At 43.2% G+C, this 25,862-nt stretch overlaps 2 protein-coding genes across 3 annotated transcripts in view; both read right to left on the bottom strand.

Moving 5' to 3' along the window:
* Positions 1 to 327: 327 nt before the first annotated feature.
* TBC1D24 (TBC1 domain family member 24) overlaps positions 328 to 25,862 on the bottom strand; it is a 34,034-nt gene continuing 8,499 nt past the window's right edge. Inside the window, exons 2-8 of one of the 2 annotated variants that reach the window (XM_077274671.1) lie at positions 12,128 to 13,147; positions 9,118 to 9,135; positions 7,297 to 7,455; positions 6,849 to 6,912; positions 5,888 to 5,983; positions 5,153 to 5,378; positions 328 to 4,205 (exon numbers count right to left, since the gene is read on the bottom strand). In XM_077274671.1, the coding sequence (XP_077130786.1) occupies positions 4,027 to 4,205; positions 5,153 to 5,378; positions 5,888 to 5,983; positions 6,849 to 6,912; positions 7,297 to 7,455; positions 9,118 to 9,135; positions 12,128 to 13,092 (1,707 nt within the window). In that variant the 5' untranslated portion in view covers positions 13,093 to 13,147 and the 3' untranslated portion in view covers positions 328 to 4,026. The remainder of the gene's footprint in view (positions 4,206 to 5,152; positions 5,379 to 5,887; positions 5,984 to 6,848; positions 6,913 to 7,296; positions 7,456 to 9,117; positions 9,136 to 12,127; positions 13,148 to 25,862) is intronic. The other variant, XM_077274672.1, reaches the window with a different exon arrangement.
* On the bottom strand, positions 23,322 to 25,616 carry LOC143784736 (uncharacterized). The gene is made up of 2 exons (XM_077273305.1): positions 25,257 to 25,616; positions 23,322 to 25,178 (listed from the first exon to the last, which is right to left on the bottom strand). Exon 2 carries the CDS (start codon positions 24,985 to 24,987, stop codon positions 23,647 to 23,649), a length of 1,341 nt encoding a protein of 446 aa, XP_077129420.1. The 5' UTR covers positions 24,988 to 25,178; positions 25,257 to 25,616; the 3' UTR covers positions 23,322 to 23,646.

The following is a 25,862-nucleotide window of genomic DNA, read 5'->3' as shown; positions in this document are numbered from 1 at the left end:
GCGCCTTCTACTGTATGCGGTCACGTGGGGCCGCCGATTAGAGTCATGAATATGTGGCTCCACCTCCCATAGGGGTGGAGCCGCCTATTCATGACTCTAATCGGCGGCCCCACGTGACCGCATATAGTAGAAGGCACGGCCAGGACAGGAAGCAGCAACAGCCAACAAGGGAAGCGGGTGAGTATTTTCAGAACAGCGGGGGAGCGCATAGGGGGTGAGAGGGCGGCGGACAGATAGATCTTTCTTTTAAACACTATTATTCATATCTTCTATGCAGCAAACGCTGCTGCACAGAAGATATGAATCGCGGCTTCAGCACGATGCAGGGGACCGCGCTAAACTTTGGCGCTGTCTCCTGCACGCTCCGTGTGGTACCCACTCGGCACACGGGCGGCACACGTGTGCCGCACGTATGGCCTACGTGAGTTCCCAGGCACACGGACACTGATAACTTCGGTACCGATTTTTTCTGGTACCGGAATTATCTGGACGTGTGGGACAGCCCTTAAACAGCTTTTGTTACCTTTGCCAAAATAACCTGGGAGGGTAGACTGGAGTGAAATTGCACCAAATTTGCAGCTTTTTAAAAAGATGCAAATAGAGAATCGATCAGGAAAAAAAAATAAAATAAAATCGCGAAACTAAAGCTACAAAGCAGAAAACAAAGAAACAAAAAAAAAAAAAAATTATCAGGCACATATAAAGATTGACTTAAAAAGAAAAAAAGCAAAAAGCAAAAGTGCAAAACACACAAAAAAGGAGCAGGGGCAATGATGAATCAGGACCTTATTTGTCAAAGGGGTGTACTTATTTCGGCTGAGCATGGTCATTTACATTTAATCAATCAGATTTTTTTTTTTTTTTTTTTTTTTAGTATTATTTTCAAACAGCAAGTTTCTTGCTGTTAAGATCTCGGATTGCTGTCAGTGGACATCACTTCTGTACATACAAAGGGCAAAACCTGCAAAGTTTAGGGCACAGTAGGATGGATTGTATGCAGTCTGCACGACCCTCTAATGAACATTTATAAAGAAGGATCCCCCTCCTCCTTGTAAGCAGTCCTTCCATCTGGTACAATCACCATGCTTTGCAATGCTCCATTTTCTCAATGTCTGGCAGGCTGCGAGTTGAACACCAAGGTCAATAGCTTGCAAAATGTCTGGGGAGCTGATCTCACATGGAACTAGAAAAAACCCCAACATTTAATCCTGCACCGTTGATCAAAATAATGGTCCCTAAAAAAGAATTGTAGCATTTTTTAGGTTAAGTCTGAATTCAGACCCTGTAATAGCTAATGATGGGAACAGACCAGCACTAGGAGAGGATCTCACCACTTGGCAGCAAGGAGGCCATGGTGTGCTCATGTTAAAGGTCTGTTACTGCTGCCATCTAGTGGACACATGGTGACACACAGCTGGCCTAATCCGGTCTTCCAAAGCAATGCAAAGTAGGGGGACGACATCCATCAACTAAAGATGAGAAGAAAAAAAAACAAACCAAACAAAAAAAATGGAATCTCCTAATAATCAATATTTAGAAAATTTTTACATAGAAATAAAAAAAGAAAGAAATTCAGTTAAATTCTGGTTTTCCCTTGCAATCATGGAATCCCCAGTTAATAGTTACCCAGTTCCAGGTGGCATAAATATACATTAACCATTTACAGGAAATGTTATAAACACAAAGAGACCAGACTAATGGAAGGCGATAACATCAGGTTCCATTTTGGATCCATGCAGTCCAAATCACGGGCAGCACAAAAATCAGAGCTTGGGTGCACGAATGCAGTGCAGCCGGGTAGGTTGTATTCTGAAGCGCTGCAGAACACATAGGACCAGATTCATTATCTGCAGGGTTTTTTCCCCCCCTCAAGTCGCTTTACACTTTTTATTCCCATCAAACTCATCAAATTCATCAAAATGTCACACAATTCATGAAGTTTGTTTGTGCAAAGCCCAAAGTTGTCGCTTAGCGTTTTTTTACCACCTTACGTAAAAAGTTTAATTTTTTTTTTCCCGATATTTTGTAAAAACAGACTATTTAACTGGCGTTCCCGTGTGGGAGAATGGGAGGAGCAGTTAACCAAATTTTGTAACTTAAAAATAATTTTAAAAAAATATTATCCGATTTTATGAGTTCGCCTAAAGCATCTGGAAAAGTAAAAAAACCTGAAAACTAACCAAACTACAAAAGACAACTTTGAAAAAAAATAAATAAATAAAAAATAGTTTGCGGTAAAGTTATAAAAGTCACTAGGTGAGGTATTCACGCCAAACAACTGGTGGAAATGCAATGATGAATTAGGCCCATAGTTTGAAAAGCTCGATGTGGTCCCCCAAACAAACAAAAAATACACCAAAAATGACTTCTTCCTGAAATTAACCACCTGAGATGGGTTTATTACACGTGTCCCGTGTCACACTACGATACAAAACACCTATGAAGAAAAAAAAAAAAAAAAAAAAGAGCACAAACCATAAGTTTACATCCCCGTTATAGTCACATATAATAAAATGACAGATCTTCCGTCCGCATCCATCATTATTAGTTTTAGGATCCACTCTTTGGATCTGGATGACATTTGTCCAACCTCTATATAGTGATCTGATGTCGCCTCATTACGGTGGGGGTTGTTCTCCATTTTTTGATTAACACTTGTGATATGTGGCTATAATAAAGATTCACACCTAGATTAATTTAAAGGGATAAATTTATGAATTTCTGCACTGACAGCAAGCAATATGCACACTGCCAGGATTCCCTTCCATTTCCAGCTCGTAAATTTGCATAGTTGGGGTCAAGTACCAACAAAGGTGTTCTCAATAGAATATTTGGAGAAGCAATAAAAGTTGCTAATCATCTGACGACCGCTCGAGCGGGAAATAGAGGGAAATCCTGACAGTGTGAATGGTGCATTTGATAAGCCACAGTCAGAGTGCAGAAATTTATGCGCAGCCTGCAAATCCTTTGAAGATTAGTTTTATATATAAAAACTTTTGCATTTTTCTTTGTATTCCTACAATGTTCTCGATTTACAGAGCGATAGATCAGGACTAGTCATAAGCGCAAGTGCTCTCGAGTATTGTGGGTGCGTGAGTGTTTGTAAGGCAATACTCACATGTTTTGTGGCTGTCTAACGTGCGGCCACAGGACTTGAACATATCACTCGGGTACTTGCGATACTCGGGAAGTACCCTAGGCAAACTCGAGTGACGAGAACTTGCGCTCATCACTAATCAGGACTATTCCTATATTCTCACATCAATCCAGACTTGAGGCGCTTTAAAAAGGTTACCCCACCATAACTTATCGACTACCCGTCTATCTGCTGGACCCACCCCGATCATGAGAATTAGGATCCAACGTCCCCCATTATGAATGGAGCAATGGCCGCTCATAAGCGCAACTGCACAATTCATTGTCTATATGCAAGACAGTGCTAACCCATGTCCATTGGATCCATAGACAACGCATAGACGTGTGGATCATTGCCACTATCAAATTGGGGACTCCAGACCCTCCTTACTAGGGTCAAGAAGATCCCACTGGTAAGACCCCAGCGATTAGCAGTCTATCCTATGAACAGTAGAAAAATTGTTATGGTGGACTAAATCCTTTAAATCAGAAATAACATGGAAAATTGCTGTCAAAGTCAAAGGGATTGCAAAACATGGAAATTGGGGAGACAAGTAGAAGTGTACAAAAAAAGATAACTATAGATCTCAGGGTAGATCTGCACAGCAAACACATGAGGGAGATGGACAGTATACAGGGGGCTTCCATCAGGATAATTAGCGGGAATGTATTCTAACAGAAACCAGTCCAGGACTTGGTAAGTGCTTGGTCCAGTGAGACATTTGCACGTAGACGTCCTCGAGACCATTAACAGTCGTCAGATCGGCCCCTAAAGTCTGACACTAACTCTTCACATTGATAAGACGGCGAGCAGGAGGTCCAGAAGGTGCCGCCAACATCTGCTCCGATGCCTCAACCGAGACACGTCCACAATCACATGAACAGACCGCCTCACGGTAACGCAGAGGAGCGCTCCTCATTGTTTAGATTGTCCTTGAAGCCCCACACCTCGATGATGGCAATCTGGAAGGTTTCGGAGCACAGAGGCTGGTTGTTGAAAGTATTGCAGTGACTGGTTCGTCCATAGTTCAAGTCAGAATCCAGATATAAGGCTTGTCCATCGCCCCCTCCTGAGGGAACACAACAGTCAGGTTACAGTGCACGCGCCATATCCAAGGATTTGTAGTAAATAGAGATATTTAGAAATGAAAGATTAAGACTGCCAGATGCCACCACTAGAGGGAGCTTACTGCATACGTCTATCCACCAACTCCCCCTAGTGGTGACGGAACCGAAGAACAACACTTTATATGGCTTTACATGACCTGTATGCTGGTTTTTTTCACCAGTTTTTCCGGGTGCAGGCTCACTCCAATTTTCATCTTCCTCTGGTCTACTGGGTGTAGACTAGAGGCTATGATGTCTCCTGCATGCACACACGTACACACATACACACGATTCCTGTTCTCTTGTATATAGCACATGTTCAAGTAGCATCAGCATGGATGAAATTATATAGCATTACTGAACTGTGCAGCTGTGAATCCAGCACTGGAGAAGGGTAACACACTTATTAGAAAGTGCAGCATGATCGATCTCTCATCTGCTTTCTTTTACCTTTATGTGACTTTCGTTATTTCTAGATTCTGTCTCACAATTGAAGTGTATCCATGATAAAAATTACAGACCTCTCCATACTGTGTAGGTGGGAAAGCTTGCAAAATCGGCAGTGTATCAAATACTTATTTAAGTGTGTGTGTGTGTGTGTGTGTGTGTGTGTGTGTGTGTGTGTGTGTGTGTGTGTGTGTGTGTAAATATACATATATATATATATATATATATATATATATATATATATATATATATATATATATATATATACACATACACACATACACACACAATTTTTTTCATTATTGCAAATATATATATTTTTCCAAATATAGGGTTTTTTCTACGTATTGAAGTAATAAATATTTCAGTAAAAGAAAATGTAATTTTTTTTTTATTTATATATAATGTTTTTAAAATATATATTTATGGTTTTTTTTTCTCTATGTGTTTGCAGGAGACTTACCAATGATTATGCAGTCTGTGCTTCCCGCCATAAACATGGAGGCTGTTTTAGATGGAAGATTGAAGTGCCGAGTGGCCAGAAAAGGCGAGAGTCGGATGGAAGGGTCCGAGCTTTCAGCAGCGTCCTGATAAGAGTTGGACTCATTGTTGGCCGCCGGCGGTGCAACTGTACCGAGCTCCGGATGTTTTATTATCACCCACTCATAGCGCTCCACCTCTGGCTGCAGCTGTGAGAACAAGAGGAAGAACCTACAGAATGAGACATTATGTCCAGGAGAAGATGGGAGTGTTAAGTCACGTCAATATTTGTATTAATGACTTTGCCGAGGACGCAGAGAACATTAATATTCGGAGAGAACACCGAGCTCTGCAAGGTAATCTGACTTTAGAGAAGTTGGCCGAGGAACGGTAATTGGAGGTTAATGTAGATAAATGTAAGGTCAAGCACTTGGGTTGCGGAAACAAAAATGTATGATATCGATAAAATTGCCACAAAAAAAAAAAAAAAATGATTTCGGCAGGGGCAGAAGTTGATCAAAAGTGAAGAAAGAGGCAGAGTACTCCGATAAGATCTATTACAAAGTTGTTGGTTTTGTTTTTTTTGTTTAGAAAAATAATTAAATCTAAAACTTGTGTTCAGAATACAATCTGTTTGAGTACTAAATCCATAAGATCAGAGGACCAAGATCAAACCGAACGAGCTGTTTAGTGATTGCATTATAGTACGAGTCCTTACCCGAAATACAAAGCATTCTCCAGTCCCAAAGAAGCTCAGCTTGTTCCCGCTCTTCTTCCGTGCGTCCCAGTCAGTGGATAAGTACGCGCCGCACACCTGGGAAGTGATGGGCAAGCAGCCATATGTGAGCCACTACTTCAAAAGACTTTTGCTTTCCCCCTTTCCAAAATATTCTACTGTTAACCCAGCATCCTCCATACACTATAGGTGATGTCACAGCACACCTCCTCCCCCTCCCTTCAGTGTCCTTTACCTAGGTTAGCACATGCTCAATTTCTACTTCTACAGAAAAAAAAAAAGTAAGTGAGGCATTATTAGACAGTCCATTACTGCAGTTACCCATGTGGAGTGTTAATTTTTTAATGGGGGGGGGGGGGGGGGGGAACAAAACAATATATGGTACACTAGGATAATAGAAATAATATATTTATATAAAAAAAAAAAATTGCTGAATAATACAAATTATATTGTTCTATGCATGTTATAATTTAGTTTATATATTATCCTAAAATAAAAAAATATATATTAAAAACACAAGTGTTATTTTTTTAGATTTTAGGATAAATATATTTGAAAAAATATATACACAATTATAATAAATTAAGTGAAAAGAATGTGTTATATATGCTTAAATTTTTTTTTTTTTTTTTTTTCACCAAATATATATTTTTCCTAAATAAGATTGTATTATATTATTTTCGGCATGTGAGATATACATTATCCTAATGTATATACTTATGGATAGTAAAATGTAAATATATATTTTATTTAAAAATCAGATTTAACATAGAATTCGGATTTAATAAATGGGTCATTTTCTAATAACATATTCCCTTTATGGAAGTGCACCACCAGAAGGAGCACGCACAATGAACGGAAGGTGGCGCGGCCGCACAGATTACCAACACATATATAGAATATATACAGAGGCCTAAGGTCCACGTGGCGGCTGCTTACCCACCTCTCGATTGCTGGTTTTGATGAGGAGCAGGGTGGGCTCATGTCCTTCACAGTGCAAGTAAAACCTGACCATGGAGAGACAAAAAACAGCAGACTGACTCCAAATATTTGTATATCAGAAGCATTAAAACTATCAGGTTCTCATCACCATTGTGCAGATATAGGCAGTGTTCACACTACAGTTATGGCTGCAGTTTATAAAAGATATTACTGGTGCCCAATGGATAAAAGCCAAACTGAGCACGGAGCTCAGCGATATGGAGGCATCAATAGTGCAACCGAGAAAACCACGGTGCAGGCTGAAGACGCCGGCGAGTCCTAAACTGCGTGATTGACAGATCTCTCCTCAAACAGGAGACCTGTCCATCACACCGAGCCGGGCAGGAAGATGGAGGCTGCCTTGTATGTTCTCCATCCATTCACCACCGCATTACATGCAGACGACGCACCTGCTCAGGGTGTTGCCATGCTCTTGATTGGTATATAGCAGTAACGGTTGGCAGAGGGCAAATCTCTCTGGGATCCAGGACCATATATCTCTCATTTCTTTCACGCTCACAATCTCAGATTTGAAGTTTTCGGCATGGACGGCTAGGTGGACATTCTGTCTGTCAAAAATACGGACAGGAAAAAAAAGAAAAAAGGTCAGTAGGCAAAAGACTCAATTAGGAGGCCACCATGTTCGCAGAGCAAAAGCCTGGCACTGTAAGGAGCAGACTGGCGCTCCAAGTGCCAACTTAGTGACTTCGTGGAAAATCACTTTTTCAGGAAAGTTGTGCCAACCTGGTGCAGTTTGTAGTTAAAAAAAAAAAAAAAGAAAAAAAAAAAGTCCTTTGCTCCCCCTCCCCAGGTTCAGCTGAGCGCTCAGTCTCTGCTGCTGCTCAGGGTATATGTTGTCTGCAGCCAATTCTTTGTGTTCAGCGGCTCGTGCAGTGAATTTGGGCAGAGTTATTGGCTGCAACGATGTCAACGTCACATCAGTGTGGCAGGCAACAGACACTCAATGCTGGACCTGGGGAGGGTACGCAAGTCCCTTTTTTTTTTTTCCCCCCTTTTTTAAAATTACAAACTCCATAACTTTCCTGAAACCAGAAAACTCCGTATGACTAAACACAAATGCAATCAACTTTGTAAAACAGCGATATATACTCCATATACTGACATTATCGCCAAGCTGCAATACCAGACAGCCGTACAGGAGAAGCTCCGCTGCCGCAGATATTAGCTGGCATGCCTGACGTTAGTATAAGCCGCTCATGCATGGAGGGGGATTCATGGCGGTGCAGAGTCCCCTCGTTGCAGAGGTGTACAAGCTCAGCTGTGCGGCACAATGGACGGTATTGGGTGTCATGCACTGGTCTAGATTTGTAACAGATTGGTGAACAACAATGTTTTTTTTCCCTTCTGAATGGACGTGCTCATAAAACCAGCATTAAAAATGAACGACGGTGCGGTTATCTGGGACACGGGCACTGCTGTATAACACCGCGACCTGTAAGGCTATGTGCACACGTTCAGGAAAGTTTGCAGAATTTACCTGAGCAAATCCGGACTACTTTTCCAGGAAATCCGCACGGGTATGTTTTGCATTTTTTTCACGTTTTTAGCGCTTTTTTTTTTCAGATTTTTCGTGTTTTTTTTTTCTGGAGGTTCCCAATACAATAATTTTCCGCAAAATTAATGAACATGCTGCATTTTTTTCCACGATGCGTTTTTTTTTTTCCACGGAAAAAAAACGCAGCATGGGCACAAAAAATGCGGAATGCATTAAATTGATGGGATGCCTAATGTAAGAGTTTTTGCAGCGGAACTGGGGATCTGCTCCTTGTATTGTTTTTTTTTGTAACCCTCGTTAATAGAAGGGAGATCCTGAGTAATTTTGGAAACGAATACATCTTGATGTAATATCGAAGCATAAGGAAAGAGAACCTAAGAGAATACTAAGTCAATGACAGCGACATGGAGCGAAGGCTAATGTGATCCCCTACAGGCCAATGGCTGACCAGCCGATACCATGTGCGGAGGCTCACGTATTTGTGCACCCCTGAGCCGTCGCCCCCTGTATGTATACCTGACAAATCCTGTGTGCAATGAAGAGAAGGTTGGGAAAATGAGCAAATAATTTATTTAGTGTTGAAGGATATTATTTGCAATCCAAGGCTGGGAACAGTTAGACAGGCAGGACGGCAGAATGTTATGGGAGAATAAGCAGAAAAAAAAAAAGTCAGCAACAGGGTAGGGAGAGGAAGGGAGACAGCAAGGTCACTTACCGGACAGGAGACTTTACTCTGGAAATAGGACAGCAGAAGAAGAGAGAAGAAGAGAAAGAAAACAGGGAAAGGAAAAAAATAAGATAAATGAAACATATCACATTAAAACACCGACCGAGTCCACCAGAAGGTCACCTAGGAAAGAAAATAGTCTGAAAGTGCAGTGCAGAATCCTGGAGGTCTACTACGTGGCTACACCAGAATAACCTGTGCAAATGGAGCATCATCCAGAAATCACAGCTAGATACCACACTTGCATCATTAGAGCAAGCAGTCTAAAGAGAAAACTGTTTTTAGAAGCATTTTGTGTGATTTGCTAACATTTTGGGGGTGAAAAATTCAAAGTCTTGAATTAAAAAAAAAGTAAAATTATCATTCACTTTAGTTGGTTACGATTATAGGTGCAAGATGTGGATATATCTTTTTAAAAGGTTCCACATCCTTTTATAGGGCCAACATTATATAGCAATTTCACCACTCAAAAGACGACCCTTCATCAGGTCAAAGATATGGACCCTTTTATTTAGCACTATTTTTTGATAGTCCTTACCCAAGGGGGTATTTCTTTAGGCTGTTTTGCATAATTGATCTGTGAACAATTCCCCCTTGGTGAAAAAGGTAAAACAAGAGCAAAAAGGAAGGGAAAGAGAGCAAGAGCAAAAAGGAAGGGAAAGAGAGCAAGAGCAAGAAGGAAGGGAAAGAGAGCAAGAGCAAGAAGGAAGGGAAAGGGAACAAGAGCAAGAAGGAAGGGAAAGGGAACAAGAGCAAGAAGGAAGGGAAAGGGAACAAGAGCAAGAAGGAAGGGAAAGGGAACAAGAGCAAGAAGGAAGGGAAAGGGAACAAGAGCAAGAAGGAAGGGAAAGGGAACAAGAGCAAGAAGGAAGGGAAAGGGAACAAGAGCAAGAAGGAAGGGAAAGGGAACAAGAGCAAGAAGGAAGGGAAAGAGCAAGAGCAAGAAGGAAGGGAAAGAGCAATAGCAAGAAGGAAGGGAAAGAACAATAGCAAGAATGAAGGGGGGATAGAGCAAGAACAAGAAGGAAGAGAAAGAGCGCAAGAGCAAGGAGGAAGGGAACGAACAAGAGCAAGAAGGAAGGGAAAGAACAAGAGCAAGAAGGAAGGGAAAGAACAAGAGCAAGAAGGAAGGGAAAGAACAAGAGCAAGAAGGAAGGGAAAGAACAAGAGCAAGAAGGAAGGGAAAGAACAAGAGCAAGAAGGAAGGGAAAGAACAAGAGCAAGAAGGAAGGGAAAGAGCAAGAAGGAAGGGAAAGAGCAAGAAGGAAGGGAAAGAGCAAGAGCAAGAAGGAAGGGAAAGAGCAAGAGCAAGAAGGAAGGGAAAGAGAACAAGAGCAAGAAGGAAGGGAAAGAGAACAAGAGCAAGAAGGAAGGGAAAGAGAACAAGAGCAAGAAGGAAGGGAAAGAACAATAGCAAGAATGAAGGGGGGGATAGAGCAAAAGCAAGAAGGAAGGGAAAGAGAGCAAGAACAAGAAGGAAGAGAAAGAGCGCAAGAGCAAGAAGGAAGGGAAAGAACAAGAGCAAGAAGGAAGGGAAAGAACAAGAGCAAGAAGGAAGGGAAAGAACAAGAGCAAGAAGGAAGGGAAAGAACAAGAGCAAGAAGGAAGGGAAAGAACAAGAGCAAGAAGGAAGGGAAAGAACAAGAGCAAGAAGGAAGGGAAAGAACAAGAGCAAGAAGGAAGGGAAAGGGAACAAGAGCAAGAAGGAAGGGAAAGAGCAAGAAGGAAGGGAAAGGGAACAAGAGCAAGAAGGAAGGGAAAGAGCAAGAGAAAGAAGGAAGGGAAAGAGCAAGAGAAAGAAGGAAGGGAAAGAGCAAGAGCAAGAAGGAAGGGAAAGAGCAAGAGAAAGAAGGAAGGGAAAGAGCAAGAGCAAGAAGGAAGGGAAAGAGCAAGAGCAAGAAGGAAGGGAAAGAGCAAGAGCAAGAAGGAAGGGAAAGAGCAAGAAGGAAGGGAAAGAGCAAGAGCAAGAAGGAAGGGAAAGAGCAAGAGCAAGAAGGAAGGGAAAGAGCAAGAGCAAGAAGGAAGGGAAAGAGCAAGAGCAAGAAGGAAGGGAAAGAACAATAGCAAGAATGAAGGGGGGATAGAGCAAGAACAAGAAGGAAGAGAAAGAGCGCAAGAGCAAGGAGGAAGGGAACGAACAAGAGCAAGAAGGAAGGGAAAGAACAAGAGCAAGAAGGAAGGGAAAGAACAAGAGCAAGAAGGAAGGGAAAACAAGAGCAAGAAGGAAGGGAAAGAACAAGAGCAAGAAGGAAGGGAAAGAACAAGAGCAAGAAGGAAGGGAAAGAACAAGAGCAAGAAGGAAGGGAAAGAACAAGAGCAAGAAGGAAGGGAAAGAACAATAGCAAGAATGAAGGGGGGGATAGAGCAAGAGCAAGAAGGAAGGGAAAGAGCAAGAGCAAGAAGGAAGGGAAAGAGAGCAAGAGTAAGAAGGAAGGGAAAGAGAGCAAGAGCAAGAAGGAAGGGAAAGAGCAAGAGCAAGAAGGAAGGGAAAGAGAACAAGAGCAAGAAGGAAGGGAAAGAACAAGAGCAAGAAGGAAGGGAAAGATCAAGAGCAAGAAGGAAGGGAGATCATTGCATATGCACAGCTCTATTCAGTCACCTTTTATTGAAGTTTCCAAAATACACAAGCATACTTTACTGTCAACTTTTGGAAATTCCCAGAAGTAGGATTCACATCTTTCACGAGATAGCACCCTGTCTTGAACCACCGAGAATGGAAATAAGGTTGTACCCTCTATACAGTAGCAAGCATGCTCTGCTAATTTCAGAACACCCACAGAAGTGAATGGAGAAAGCAGTGCATGCATGGTGACCTCTCCAATACAGGTGGCGCAAGATGGGCCCTGTTGATTGGTGTTGGTACCAGATGTGGGACTGTAAAAATTGCACTTAGCAACAGCAAGTAGTTACAGTCACAAATTCCACAACAATCACTACAAGGAAAAAAAGTTTTGGGAAGCTGGGATTATCTTTATTTTAGCATACTCTGGCCACTTACCTTTTCTGTTTCACGGTGATGCCTTTCTGCTGCAGAGCTTTTTCATTTGCCATTTGGAGCAGATGAATCTCTTTACGGGAGAAGAGGCGGATAGCGAAGGCCTTTTCTAATAACTTTTCTGGAGATACAGACTTGCTGATGTCCCTCACAAATGCTTGGATGTCTCCTTTTACGTCGTTCGACTCCATCGGTTGGCCACCTCTTACCTTATGGAAGAACTTGAGAAGAGCCAGGGCTACTCTGAATAGCACTTTATAGCCTTCTACCAGAAAGACATCAAATATACGTGCAACATAGGTCAACGGCAGGTCTCCAAAAAGCCACTTCTGCCAGTCAGAATAAACCTCAAGGACATCTTCAGACACAGCCACCATGAGCTTGTGAGGTCCCTGGCAGTACTTGCCTGCAAGATCCCCAAACGTCATGCAAGAAGACTCGAAGGCCAAGAAAGTCTGATCGACAAGTCGTCTGTTTGGGTCATTACAGGCCAATATTCTGGAAACATTTTCGAAGCATTCTGCTTCATCCTTGCTGTAGTGGAGGAGAAGGGCCACAATAGGTGGCAGAACAGGGCAGAAGGAGATGTCTGGAAACTGATTTGAGATGCACAAGAGGATTTTCCTAACCGCTCCGATACCTTCAGAGTTTAGACAGTAGCTGGGAACCTGTCGATCATCAACAAACTCCGGAAGAGATAGGGTATTTGCATTACGCTTGCCCACTATTTTGCCCACAATGTCTCGATACACGCTGGCATCGGGCGTTACAGTGCGGCATGGGATCTCCTTGATCAGTTTTTGATATACCTTGGCCCGTAATGAATGGCTTTTTGCCCAATACCCCTGACGGGATAGTTGTTTTAGCTCTTGGAAATCTGTGCAGTTTAATACTTTTGGGTTTTGTTCTTGGCCGCCTGTCTCCATCTTATCCCAGTCCACAAATCGGCCATATTCAGTGTCGTCCATGGCTAATCCTTGGAAGATGGTGTCCTTCAGGAATACGATTCAGTGTTCGTGATGTCTGCAAATGGAGAAAAACACTAATTCGTTGGGTGATCGGATTATTTATACGCCATAAAAATACCAGTTAGTGATGGCACATCATCCGTTATAAAAGTGGATGCGCTCCTGAATGCATGATGCTGTATGTGGACAGATTGAAAGTGTTAATAATCCCGATACAATTTTATTTTTTTTGGGCCTGTGGGAATAGGCCAGTAAACAAGAGCAGATTGGCTTAGATGTAGCTGGTCATCACTCAGCAATGGAGCAAAATCAGCAAATCTGAATTAGCCTTTACTCTCTTAAATTATTATAGATCTGAATTGTTAGGGGTATGTCTGATAACCAGCTTGTGTATGGTTTCCAATGTCAATCAGCAGAATTGTGAGTTCAGCTCTGGACTAGATCACATATTGCAAAACGCAAGCTAAATTGCTCCTTTGGGGCTCAATGGTAAACACACTATTTCCATGACAATCGCAGGTTTTAAAGGTTAAACACTTAAGAGGAAACCCGTCACCTCGAAAAATGCTACACAGTGTTAATCTGCAGGAAAACACAGTTCTAAGACTGCCTGGCCACCCTACTGAAAGTGCGGCTGCCAGAAGAAAAATCTTTTTTTCTCCCAGGAGCCGCCAGCTTTCAGTCATGGGGGCGTGTGTGGACAAGTTAAAGTCACTGCTCACTATGCTGTGAAGGGCGGCTGTAATTATGGCCATGTAGTATGATCGCTTGTTCTGCATCATGAGCTGTTAAAGTGCAGGAGCGTTCTTACAGCTGCCGCTCACAGTATAATGAATGGCCAGTGCTGTGAGCGGTGGCTGTACCTGTCCCATGACTGAAAGCCAGAGGCTCCTGCGAGAAAATAGTTTAATTTTTCACGGAAGCCGGACTTTAAGTAAAGCAGAATTTTAAACATTATTTATTTGCAAACTTAACCCATAACTACAGATAAAAAGCGTCCCCCTCCGAGGCGACAGGTTCCCTTTAAAACGGCAATTCACACTCCAAAAGTTACCGATCTGTTATTTTGCAAGGCCTGATGGGGAGGCTACGATAAAGAGCAGGAATCACTTAGACTGTACATTAGATATAACTATGAATCAGTTTAACCTGACATTTCACCCTTAAAAATTAATAAGCAAAATTTAAAGCGGTATTCCAGTTACAAGATGTTATCACCCATCCACAACTTCTTGAGATTGACAGTCAGGTCACCAAGACACCCATGATCGCCAGAACAGGACACTTTTGTCCCCCAACTAAAGTAAAGTGACAGTATACATGCTCGACCGGTCTAATAGTTTTGCATGGGACTACCAGAAAAATCCTAGCGCTGAACTCCCCGAGATGAGCTCGTCTATTATCCAAATTTCCCTGATCTAAGCTTCTATGTTCATGATCTAGTAGATATGTCTAAAAAACCATACACTAGTTTATAGTGGCATCTGAGGTACAAGCGGCAGAACCCAGTAAACCTGCACGAGTGGAGATACCGTCAGAGGTGACCTAGATAATCCGACACCGGGTGGCTGCACACAGCCTTTTACTGAAGCTTTAGAAGCAGCGACACTATATGCACACAAGCAAAAAAGTGTTTAAATGGGAACCAGTCACGTCCACTAATATTTACCTGCAGGTTAACACTAAATTTGCACATAAAGCCTAGTTATCCGGCTTACTGGAGCAGCGGTTGCAGGGGGGGAAAAAATGAAGTTTTATTCTCCCTGCATCCACTTACATCCAGCCATCATAGTAGTGCAGGGACCACTTGCTAAACTGATTCCTTGCAAGCGCCTTACGAAAGGATCAGGGGGGTCTTCATTATGTGTGGAGGAAAGGAGATTCTGGAAGCTAAATAGGAAAGGGTTCTTTACAGTTCATGCAGTCAGCTAAGGCCATTCCAGCTCCTCATCGGCCTCTGTACGGGGCAGTTCAGACAATGATTTTTCTGATGAAGTGGCAACTTTTGGGCATCTATAAAACTGGCGCACCAATCTATGGCCAGGTCCGCTTCCAACTATTACCGGAAGGGTGTAAGGGGAGAAAAGAAAAATAATCAGTAAGTGCGGGCTACTGGCTGCTGGGTATTATTTTACGCCATTAGTCACAGCCATTAACATCCTTCCCATAAATTTCTGGAGGATGACATATTCCACAAAGCCTTGTATTTTTTGGCTTCAGGAAGATTCTGAGGTTTACAGCATAACAGTCAGAGGCAGAGAAAACTGTATGAAAAAGGACGGTTGAATTATACAAAGAATCTGGAATAACACAACGGTGCAACCTCAAGGCCACAAAGTATATCATCCTGAATCGTAAGCACCCAAAAACACGATTGTAAAAAAAAAAGTGGCAAAAAAACTTTAATATGGCAGAATCGTCAAAATATTCAGAACAAGATTGGCCTACTAAAATGCAGCAAATGGCACATTTTCTGCTCTGTGTGCACATGGCCTTAGAAGGGATCTCTGGCGTCACCAAGTTCCGCATTGGGTGGCAGTGAACGGCACAGACGATGATGTATCAGCAGATGCCTGGAAGAACACGTGCAAAATACGGGCCAGCCGTGCACAAACCAGGCACTGATCTGCTGATGGCACTTGTCCCCCAATTCAAAATTCAGGAGAGGACCCCCCTTTCTTCCCAGTAGGTAAATATAGAGATGCATTGCAGCAGCAGCATCCATAGTGCGGCGTGCCTACCCAGCCATGACAGGAGGAGGAGGCTCACAGCCACGACAAAGCTCCATTACAGAATCACTGCACCATTCAATAATGTCCTGTAATGAGATTAACCACTATTCGATCCTCCCCAGAATAGCTGCCGGCGGCTCAGAGCACCGCACACATCTGTGCACCCGGCAGTACACAGGCATCAGCGGCCTGACCACACCGTCACATGCAGCGCTCTACACCTTCATGCAAAAAGACAATGATAGACACGTCTACATGGATTTTGCAGGAATTAACATTCAGGCCGACTCATCAAAAGGGACGGTAATAAACCAACCGTCTGCATCACTACTGTCAACTGAATGCAGCTATAGTTCTCAGCTCTGTAGTCCTGAAAAATCCCAAGGCTACGTTCACATTTGCGTTGTTGGGCGCAGGGTCGCCGACGGATACCGACACATGCGTCATGCGCCCCTATCTTTAACATGGGGGGGTGCATGGGCATGCGTTGTCTAGCGTTGTCTGACGCATGCGTCATTTGGGCGCAACAGTCCGGGTGCAGCCGACGTTACATGATGCAGTTTTTCTGCGGCCAAAATTCATGTAAACGTTGAACGCATGCGTCAAAAAACGCTGCGCTGTGTATGCGTTTTGCGTCAGCGACGCTGTGCCCAACAACGCAAACCTAAAAATCATGAAAAATCCAAATATTCTATAGATGACAGTTTTTTGATGGCATGTGAAAAAAAAAAAAATCGAACAGTTTTTCAGTGTGCTGGATGCCATGTTCATTAATGTTTGGGCCGTATGTCTCCCCCCCCCCCATCATCAGTGTGGCATCTGAATTTTTTGCACAAAAAAATAAATAAAATTCAATGCTTCTCCTAGCCATTAACTGAAAAACAGTACTTGCATGACATATGGCGTCCATGTGGACTTCCACCGCCTTCCTGTCTTCTTCTGTACATGGACCCACAGACTTATCAAGGGAAAGATTGAACCATGACTTGGATCAAATGTCGACAGGTTTAGTTTTTTTTTTTTCCCCCTGTACAATTTAGGGCCCCCGATTGATCTAAGTTACTACATACAAAAATGTTGAGAAGTTGAAACTTGAGGCTGCGCTAAAGTTTTGCGACTCTTGGCGATCTGACGCCATTTTATCCCAGCTCCGACAGTGAGCACAGCGTCCGCCGCTCGTCAAATTCATAACGATCACAAATCTTACTCCAGCAGAGACTGAAGTAGGCCACTAGTCCGACACTCCCGATTCACGGAGAGGCATACACCTCTGACGCCAGCACATTTCCTCATCAAGACTGGCGTCAACAAAAAATGCAGAAGATTCGCCCCATTCAAGGACAATGGGGCTAATCCTTGTACAGACCTGCGGCAACATGACACTATCAAGTGATTTACATGGGACTGCGCACCACCGGCCTCCGTGGATTTCCACTGCTCCGGTGTTCTGATCTTGATGCACTGACAGTTTTCCTTACTGCTGTCAAGTTGCCATTGAAGTCACAACAAAAAAGGAGAGTACCAGCCATGTTTTTTGGTCATTTCCCAAGTAGTACTTTGAGTGTTTTTTTCACCTTTTTAATGTAAATACTATAATTATAGTGCGTTTTATTGGAGGAAAAAAAAAAAAATCTGAGGCACACGTATTTTTTTAGTCTTCCCACTGACTTGTCGTACAAGATTAAGCCCTTCCTAGTAGAAGATGCCAGAAGATGGTACTGGTCCTTTATTTTAACCACTTGGCATCTGTTAAGGCCTGAATTGTTTAAAGGAAGTTAAAAAGCCTGAATAGCAAGTAGTTTTCCCATCCAAAAATTAGACAACTGTTTATATTTTTTCTATTTATTTATTTTTTTAGGTGTTCTGCTTAAAAAAAAAAAAAAAAAAAAAAAAAAAAAGCGTTGCAGTGTGAACATACCCTTAAAAGTTACTATGGGTGGTGATTTATTAGCAGGAAATTAAAGCACAGCTAGGTTTTTGATAAAGGAGGCCTTTCTTGGTTGCTATGGGCAACCAATGAGAGCGCTCCACTTATTTTTAAAAACAGCTTTGACAAAATGGAAGCTGCTCTGCGATTGGTTGCTATGGGCAACAGCAATTCAGTAAGACAGTTTTGACAAATCTGCCCTAATTCTGTGTATAAAATTGTGACTTTAAAAAAAACAAAAAAAAAAACCAAACAGCTTATCCCCTTTATGCTTCATGACTGACACATGTCATGGGTTGAGTCTCGGTGAGTGGAGCCGATTCAGGATAAGTGTCCAGTCCACACAGGGCAGGAACGAGATGTGTTACAAAAATGTAAGGGAAAAACAAAAAAAAACAAAAAAAAAAACAAACTCCACAGATGTCCCAATTCATCCTTAATATGCAGTATTATAGGTTTACGTTTAGTAGTTGATATTATAGATTATACTTCACTACGCCCCAACGCTGTGTGTTCCCTATGCCATTTCTGACAAATCCATCTACTAATAATAAAGAATATTTATTATGCACACAACAGGCTACAGTCTATTATTTTTCTACAACACTAATATAAAATGCAGTAGCACGCAAAACTCACAATTACCTAATAACTTTCCCACCCAGGTTATCTAAAAACACACAGACACGTCCCTTCTTCTACCACGCGACAATGCAGGACTCTGCCTATTTCTGGAGGAGAATACAAGGATACAGGGATGATCAGAAGATGGGCATGGGAGAGGTGTAGGATGAAATAATAGACTGGGAGGAAGGGATGAATGCAGGGAGAAAGGGATGAATGCAGGGAGAAAAGGATGAATACAGAGGGAATAAACCTTGTACTGTAGAAGATGAATCGGGGTAAGTGGGTACTCAGCCAGGTGGAGGAGGAACTTCAGGAAAGGTCTGCAGGGCTGGATGGTAGGATCTTCTTGTGATGGTGGTAGTGGTCAAAAGGGAGCGCGTGTCCAGTTTTTTTGGCTTTTAAGCCCATCAAAAAAAGGGGCAATGTCCAGTTTCAGGTGTGGGGGATAGCTTGTATAGTTCCCCACCTTCTGGCTAAGGTTCACCCTCCCCACCATCACTGGCGTTCCTTTGTTATCCCAACTGATGGAACAGAATGAAGAAACTGGTTTGTTACCATTCTCCCATTACTGTTTACTTACACTATCAAGTTAAAGATAACAGCTGGGGATGGGAAGGTCGCACAAATCCTACCACTGTTACCTTCAATTGTCAGGGCAATTGTGCAATTGTCTAACGACTGATGGACGAGGCTGCGACTGCTTCCACTACTAGGCCGGTTATTGGGAAACTCAGGGTGAGTGTATGGCATATACACCTCAGATTCCGGCTAATGGAGGAAAAAAAAAATTATATTTTATACACACAGGCCAGTTTGGTCACTGCCAGCTCCACAATAACAAAAGAACCACTAGCTGCCACCACCAATTATTTATACAGGATGAATGGACACCAGTTACAGGTAGCATATGGCTTCAAGCATGAGGTTTACAAAGCAAGAGGAACAGAGCAATTCAATTTTATAATAATGACTGATAGCATCAACTATTGGACCGTTATTAAGTTGGAGGGGTTCTAATGGCCTTACAGTGATGCGAGTTAATGGATTCTTTGTCCCTTTGCTACAATGCCATAAATCTATCACCCATAAATTTTGGATAGAAACAAAACCCCAATATTCATATCTGGACAGTGGGGACAAGATTTCTCAGACACTCTCAGAAAAAGCCTTTGAACCGAGGGTGCTCCTTCCTTGAAAAAAGGAAGCCTCTGCACTCCTCCGCATGTGCGTAAACAGATCTCAAGCTTATTGTCTTATTCCCCCAGCAGATATCTTGTTTTAATCACCTGTCTATGGCAGGAGATCTCAGCTTCAAAGGGGATGGCGTGTTTGACTCATTAAAACCAAGGAAATGAGAGATCGCTCTCTGTTCCTAGGTCTAATTAATCCCAGATGGGAGTCTGTATGGGTTTATCCTTTCTCTATGACATACACAATCACAACAAAAGTTGGTGTCCTGGTGTATCTGGGGGATGAATGGGGGTCTCAGGACCCTGCTGGATCAGAGCCTTGATGCCTTCTTACTTCAGATGATAACACAGAATGAAAAACAGTTTTTACTATATTCATTCTGTACGGAAGGGTGAGGAAGGAGACATAGGAGGACATGACAGTGTATTGATAAATATAGGCACATCCACATACATATATGCATGCTGAAAACACTCCCTTTACATGTAGGCTGTTTTTCCCCCCCCATTTGCCCTCCCCCCATTAAATTTTATAGATTCAATACAACCAAATATTTATTTAAAAAAACACTGTATAAATATATACATTTTTATTCTCCATTAACGGCTCTGGTATATTTATTTCTCTTAAAGTATGAAGCTGTCAGCCAAGCAAAAAAGTAATGTACTATTACACATATAAAAAAAAAAAATCAGTGCGGGCGATCTTAATTCAGCAGATGATCTCAGAAGAGATGGGGCAAGGTTACGTAATGCCGAGTGCCGGTACCTATGCCTCCATGAATGATGCTTTTGTTCGCAGGCCGTCGATATGGGCTGTTAACTGCGGCCATACTCCACACTTGCTGGAACATTTAATTTAAAAAAAGGAGAGGCAGACACTACACAGCGGAGCGTAATTATTCATCGTGACAGCACATCAGCACCGAGGGGAGAAAAATGAGCCATATGGCAGAAAAAAAAAATCTCTGCTATATGGAAACGGGAAAAAGAAAAAAGAAAAAAATTCCAATTACCTGCAGATACAACTCATTGTACGCAAATGGTGACATGTACGAGATCTTTTCTCCATGCCGCTTGATGCACACCTTATTTTATTAGTATAATTGACATGTTAGCCAGGGTGACAATACTGACTTCAGAGGGGGGGGGGGGGAAGCACACAGGAACAGAGGGGTAGATCAGGAGAGCCAGCCAGGTAACCAAAAAAACAAAACAAAATGGTGATCAGGTCAAAGCAAAAGGCTCAGGAGTTGGAGATGATCCTCATAGTATGGAGCATGAAACACTGATTGTAGAAGGCACAGACCAAGCATGAAATCACAGCCAGATTGCAGAACAAATAGATATACTACGCTTGGTCCTAAAACAAAGTATACATTATCGCAATCAGTTGTACTTACAGCTCCCATGTAAACAGATGTGTATCTAGGCTTGCAAACACCAAGATCCAGGATACACTGACACACAGGGTGGTTGTAGTCTGTAACCTTCGCAGAGAAGCTTAAGGTACCGTCACATTAAGCGACGCTGCAGCGATATAGACAACAATGCCGATCGCTGCAGCGTCGCTGTTTCGTCGTTGTGTGGTCGCTGGAGAGCTGTCACACAGAGAGCTCTCCAGCGACCAACGATGCCGAAGTCCCCGGGTAACCAGGGTAAACATCGGGTTACTAAGCGCAGGGCCGCACTTAGTAACCCGATGTTTACCCTGGTTACCAGTGTAAATGTAAAAAAAAAAAAAACACTACATACTCACATTCCGGTGTCTGTCGCGTCCCCCGGCGTCCGCTTCCCTGCTCTGTGTAAGCGCCGCCGGAAAGCAGAGCGGTGACGTCACCACTGTGCTCTGCTTTACGGCCGGCCGGCGCTGACACAGGATGCAGGAGGAGTGCAGGGAAGCGGACGCCGGGGGACGCGACAGACACCGGAATGTAAGTATGTAGTGTTTGGGGTTTTTTTACATTTACACTGGTAACCAGGGTAAATATCGGGTTACTAAGCGCGGCCCTGCGCTTAGTAACCCGATGTTTACCCTGGTTACCAGTGAAGACATCGCTGCATCAGCGTCACACACGCCGACTCAGCGATGTCAGCGGGAGATCCAGCGACGAAATAAAGTTCTGGCCTTCTAGCTCCGACCAGCGATGTCACAGCAGGATCCAGATCGCTGCTGCGTGTCAAACACAACGATATCGCTATCCATAATAGCAAGAAATCCAAATACATAGCAGACAAAACCCGGGAAAAGGTACTAATAAATATATAAGGTAATAGCCCAGATTGTTTAATTCATCGCTCCAAACATAAATATCAAAAGAAAGGAGAACCAGGAGCCAGAAGTACAAATGTATAAAGAGAATCTTTATTAGTACAAAATATTAAAATCAGGACATAGGTATTTGTACCAAACATTCCACAGCACTACATGAAAGGGGGAGCAAAACAAACCCTTAACCGTTCCACCCCAACGCTATGAGAAATAATGATGCAAACAATTGTGAGCGGTAAACACCATATAGCAAACGCTATAGGGAATAGTCCTGCACAGATGTATGAACAGTAAACACTACATAGCGAAAAGTAATAGTCGCATGGGAAGCAAGGAACACAGGAGTAAAGCAACTGTGTCAGTGACCGGCAAAAGATCTAAGGCAAGTGAACTAGTACATTATGATAAATAGCCCAAGACACAGCGGCAACAAATGTGAAAACCATGCTTACCCATGCAGAGGGGGGAAGAGGAGAAGGGATCCCGCCGGTGGATAAACCCCGACGCGCGTTTCGCAGCGTACACACGCCGCTTCCGCCGCTGTGTCTTGGGCTATTTATCATAATGTACTAGTGCACTTGCCGTACCCTACGTTCACATTTGCGGTGTGCGCCGCAGCGTCGGGCGCCGCAGCGTCGCCGCATGCGTCCCTATATTTAACATGGGGGCACATGGACATGCGTCGCACTTGCGTTTTGCGCCGCATTCGTCCCTGCGGCGCCCGCGTCTGGGCGCAGAGGACGCAGCAAGTTGCATTTTTGCTGCGTCCAAAATCAATGAAAAAAAGGACGCATGCGGCGCAAAACGCAGCGTTGTGCATGCGTTTTGCTGCGTTTTGGTTTGCGTTGTGGCGCCGACGCTGCGGCGCACAACGCAAATGTGAACGAACATTTAGATCTTTTGCCGGTCACTGACACAGTTGCTTTACTCCTGTGTTCCTTGCTTCCCATGCGACTATTACTTTTCGCTATGTAGTGTTTACTGTTCATACATCTGTGCAGGACTATTCCCTATAGCGTTTGCTATATGGCGTTTACCGCTCACAATTGTTTGCATCATTATTTCTCATAGCGTTGGGGTGGAACGGTTAAGGGTTTGTTTTGCTCCCCCTTTCATGTAGTGCTGTGGAATGTTTGGTACAAATACCTATGTCCTGATTTTAATATTTTGTACTAATAAAGATCCTCTTTATACATTTGTACTTCTGGCTCCTGATATCGCTATCCAGGAAGCTGCAACGTCACGGATCGCTAGCGATATCGTTGTTAAATTGTTCAGTGTGAAGGTACCTTTAAATACATAACAGAGATAGGTTTATTTAAAGAGGACCCATCACCAGGTAAAGAGTGCATAGTTTTTGTTCTTACTCCAATCACGCTGCTCGCCTGCATGTATGTATATGTACAGTGGGGGAAATACTCAAGCTACTTACCAGGTAGCGGTGTTTTTCAGGAGTCCATGACAGCACTAACGAGAGAGGGGATCCGCCCTTCAGGGACAGGAAACCTACAGAGATAAAAGGGCGGCACCTCTCTCCCGCATCAGTTGGATTACAGAGCATGAGAGGACCTCCATTGATTAGTAACACATAAATATCTTAACACATTTCACCTTGTGACTAAATTTTGTAGAAAATTAACCTACATTAGAATATACTTATCGTGATGAAACCCATACCAGTAGAAAGGGAGGGAATATAGGAGTGCTGTCATGGACTCCTGAAAAACACCGCTACCTGGTAAGTAGCTTGAGTATTTATTCAGTCGTCATGACAGCACTAACGAGAGAATTACAGAGAAAAGAGTATTAGGGTGGGATTACTGCTTCCAGCACCCTTCTACCAAATGTGAGATCGTTGGAGCTACCAAGATCTAATCTATAATGATTCAAGAAAGTAGACGGAGATGACCATGTGGCCGCCTTACATATGTCCTCAATTGACACCTCCGATCTCTCTGCCCAGGAAGATGCCATGGCACGAGTGGAATGAGCCTTTACGCCTTCCGGGACTTCTAGGCCACCTGCTGAATAAGCCAGAGAAATTGCCTCCCTAATCCATCTACTCAAGGTGTTTTTGGACACTCTACACCCTTTTTTGACTCCCTGATAGGATATAAACAGGGAATTGTCTTTTTTCCAGGGATCTGTTAAAGAAATATATTTAAGAAGGCATCTTTTGACATCTAATGTATGGAGTCTGAGTTCCTTTGGGTTTTTAGGATTAGGACAAAAGGTAGGGAGATTTATCTCCTGGAGTCTGTGGAACCTAGATGCTACTTTTGGGAGATAGAGGGGATCCGTTCTTAATACTACTCTATCTTCTCTAATCTGCATATAAGGAGTTAGTCTAGAGAGGGCCTGCAAATCACTAACTCTCCTAGCAGACGTAAGAGCAATCAAAAGAGCAGTTTTTAAGGACAGGATCTTTATAGACGCAGATTCTAAAGGCTCAAAGGGGGGTTCCGTTAACGCCGAGAGGACTAAGTTTAAGTCCCACGGGGCTAGTTTATTCTTAACGATGGGTCTTGATCTAGCGGCCGCTTTAATAAACCGAGCAATCCAATAATTTTTAGCTAACCCACAGTTATACAGTGCCCCCAAGGCTGAAACTTGGACTCTGAGGGTGCTTGTAGCTAGCCCCATTTCGAGACCTTTCTGCAGGAACTCCAAGATCTTTGGAATACTAGCTTTCTGACCGATAACCGATCCTGAGACTGAAAGGAATTTTCTCCAGATTCTTACATAAATATTTGTAGTGGAGTTTTTTCTGCTTTTTAATAGGGTATTAATAAGTCCGTCAGAAAATCCCTTTTTTCTTAATAATGACCCTTCAAATCCCACGCCGTCAGATGTAAACTGGCCACTCGTGGATGGAAGATCGGACCCTGTGAGAGGAGGTCTGGGAGTTCTGGGAGAATCCATGGTTGAGAAATGGACATCTTCCTCAACCAAGGAAACCATGGCCTCTTGGGCCAGAATGGCGCTATCAGAATCACATGAGCTCTGTCCTCCCGAATCTTTCTGAGGACTATCGGGATCAAGTTCAACGGGGGAAAGGCATAGGCTGTTTCGAAGTGCCAAGGAATCAGGAGAGCGTCCACCGCCACCGGATTGTCTCTGGGATTTAGGGAACAAAACCGACGACATTTTTTGTTTTCTTTGTTGGCGAAGAGGTCTATTTGTGGGTATCCCCAACGATGGGTGATCTGATCGAAGATGGTCTGATTGAGCACCCACTCTCCTTGCCCGAGCTTTCTGCGACTTAGAAAGTCGGCTACAACGTTGTGCTTCCCCTTTATGTGCAGTGATGTTAGTGACCGTAGATGATTCTCGGCTATCTGTAAGATACGACCCGATACCTCCATTAAGGACCTGGATCGGGTTCCCCCTTGGTGGTTAACGTAAGCTACCGTTACCTGATTGTCTGAGAATATTCTGACGTGATGGTCCTGTAAGGATATAAGGAAATATCTCAGAGCTCGTTCTACGGCCAACAACTCCTTGAGGTTAGATGACAAACTCTGTTCGGAGGGTGACCAAACCCCCTGGACCCACATCTCGCCCATATGTGCCCCCCATCCCGTGGGGCTAGCGTCTGTGGTTAATACTCGTGATATGTGGTTTATCCAGGGTACCCCCTTACGAAGGTTTGGAGCGTGTAACCACCAACGTAAGGACTGAATAGTGGCAATTGACAAGGAAAGAAAACTGTCCAAGTGACCTTCTAACCGACGAGTGTTGTACAGAACCTCCCACTGTAGGACCCTGGTGTGGTACTGGGCCCATCGTATTGCCGGGATGCACGACGTGAGTGAGCCTAACAGTGACATTGCTCCCCTCAATGTTATAACTGGATTAGCAATCACTCCAAGAATCTGTCGTTGGATCTTTTCCAACTTAGCGTCAGGTAGACGGCATTCTTGTAACCTTGAGTCCAATATGAGACCCAAGAATTCTTGGATCTCTAGAGGCTGCAACCGTGACTTTTTAAAATTGATTATCCACCCCAACCTTTGCAAGGC

This window comes from Ranitomeya variabilis, chromosome 7, assembly GCF_051348905.1.
Source record: "Ranitomeya variabilis isolate aRanVar5 chromosome 7, aRanVar5.hap1, whole genome shotgun sequence".
Taxonomy (NCBI): Eukaryota; Metazoa; Chordata; class Amphibia; order Anura; family Dendrobatidae; genus Ranitomeya; species Ranitomeya variabilis.
This window is presented reverse-complemented; position numbering and strand designations above follow the sequence as displayed.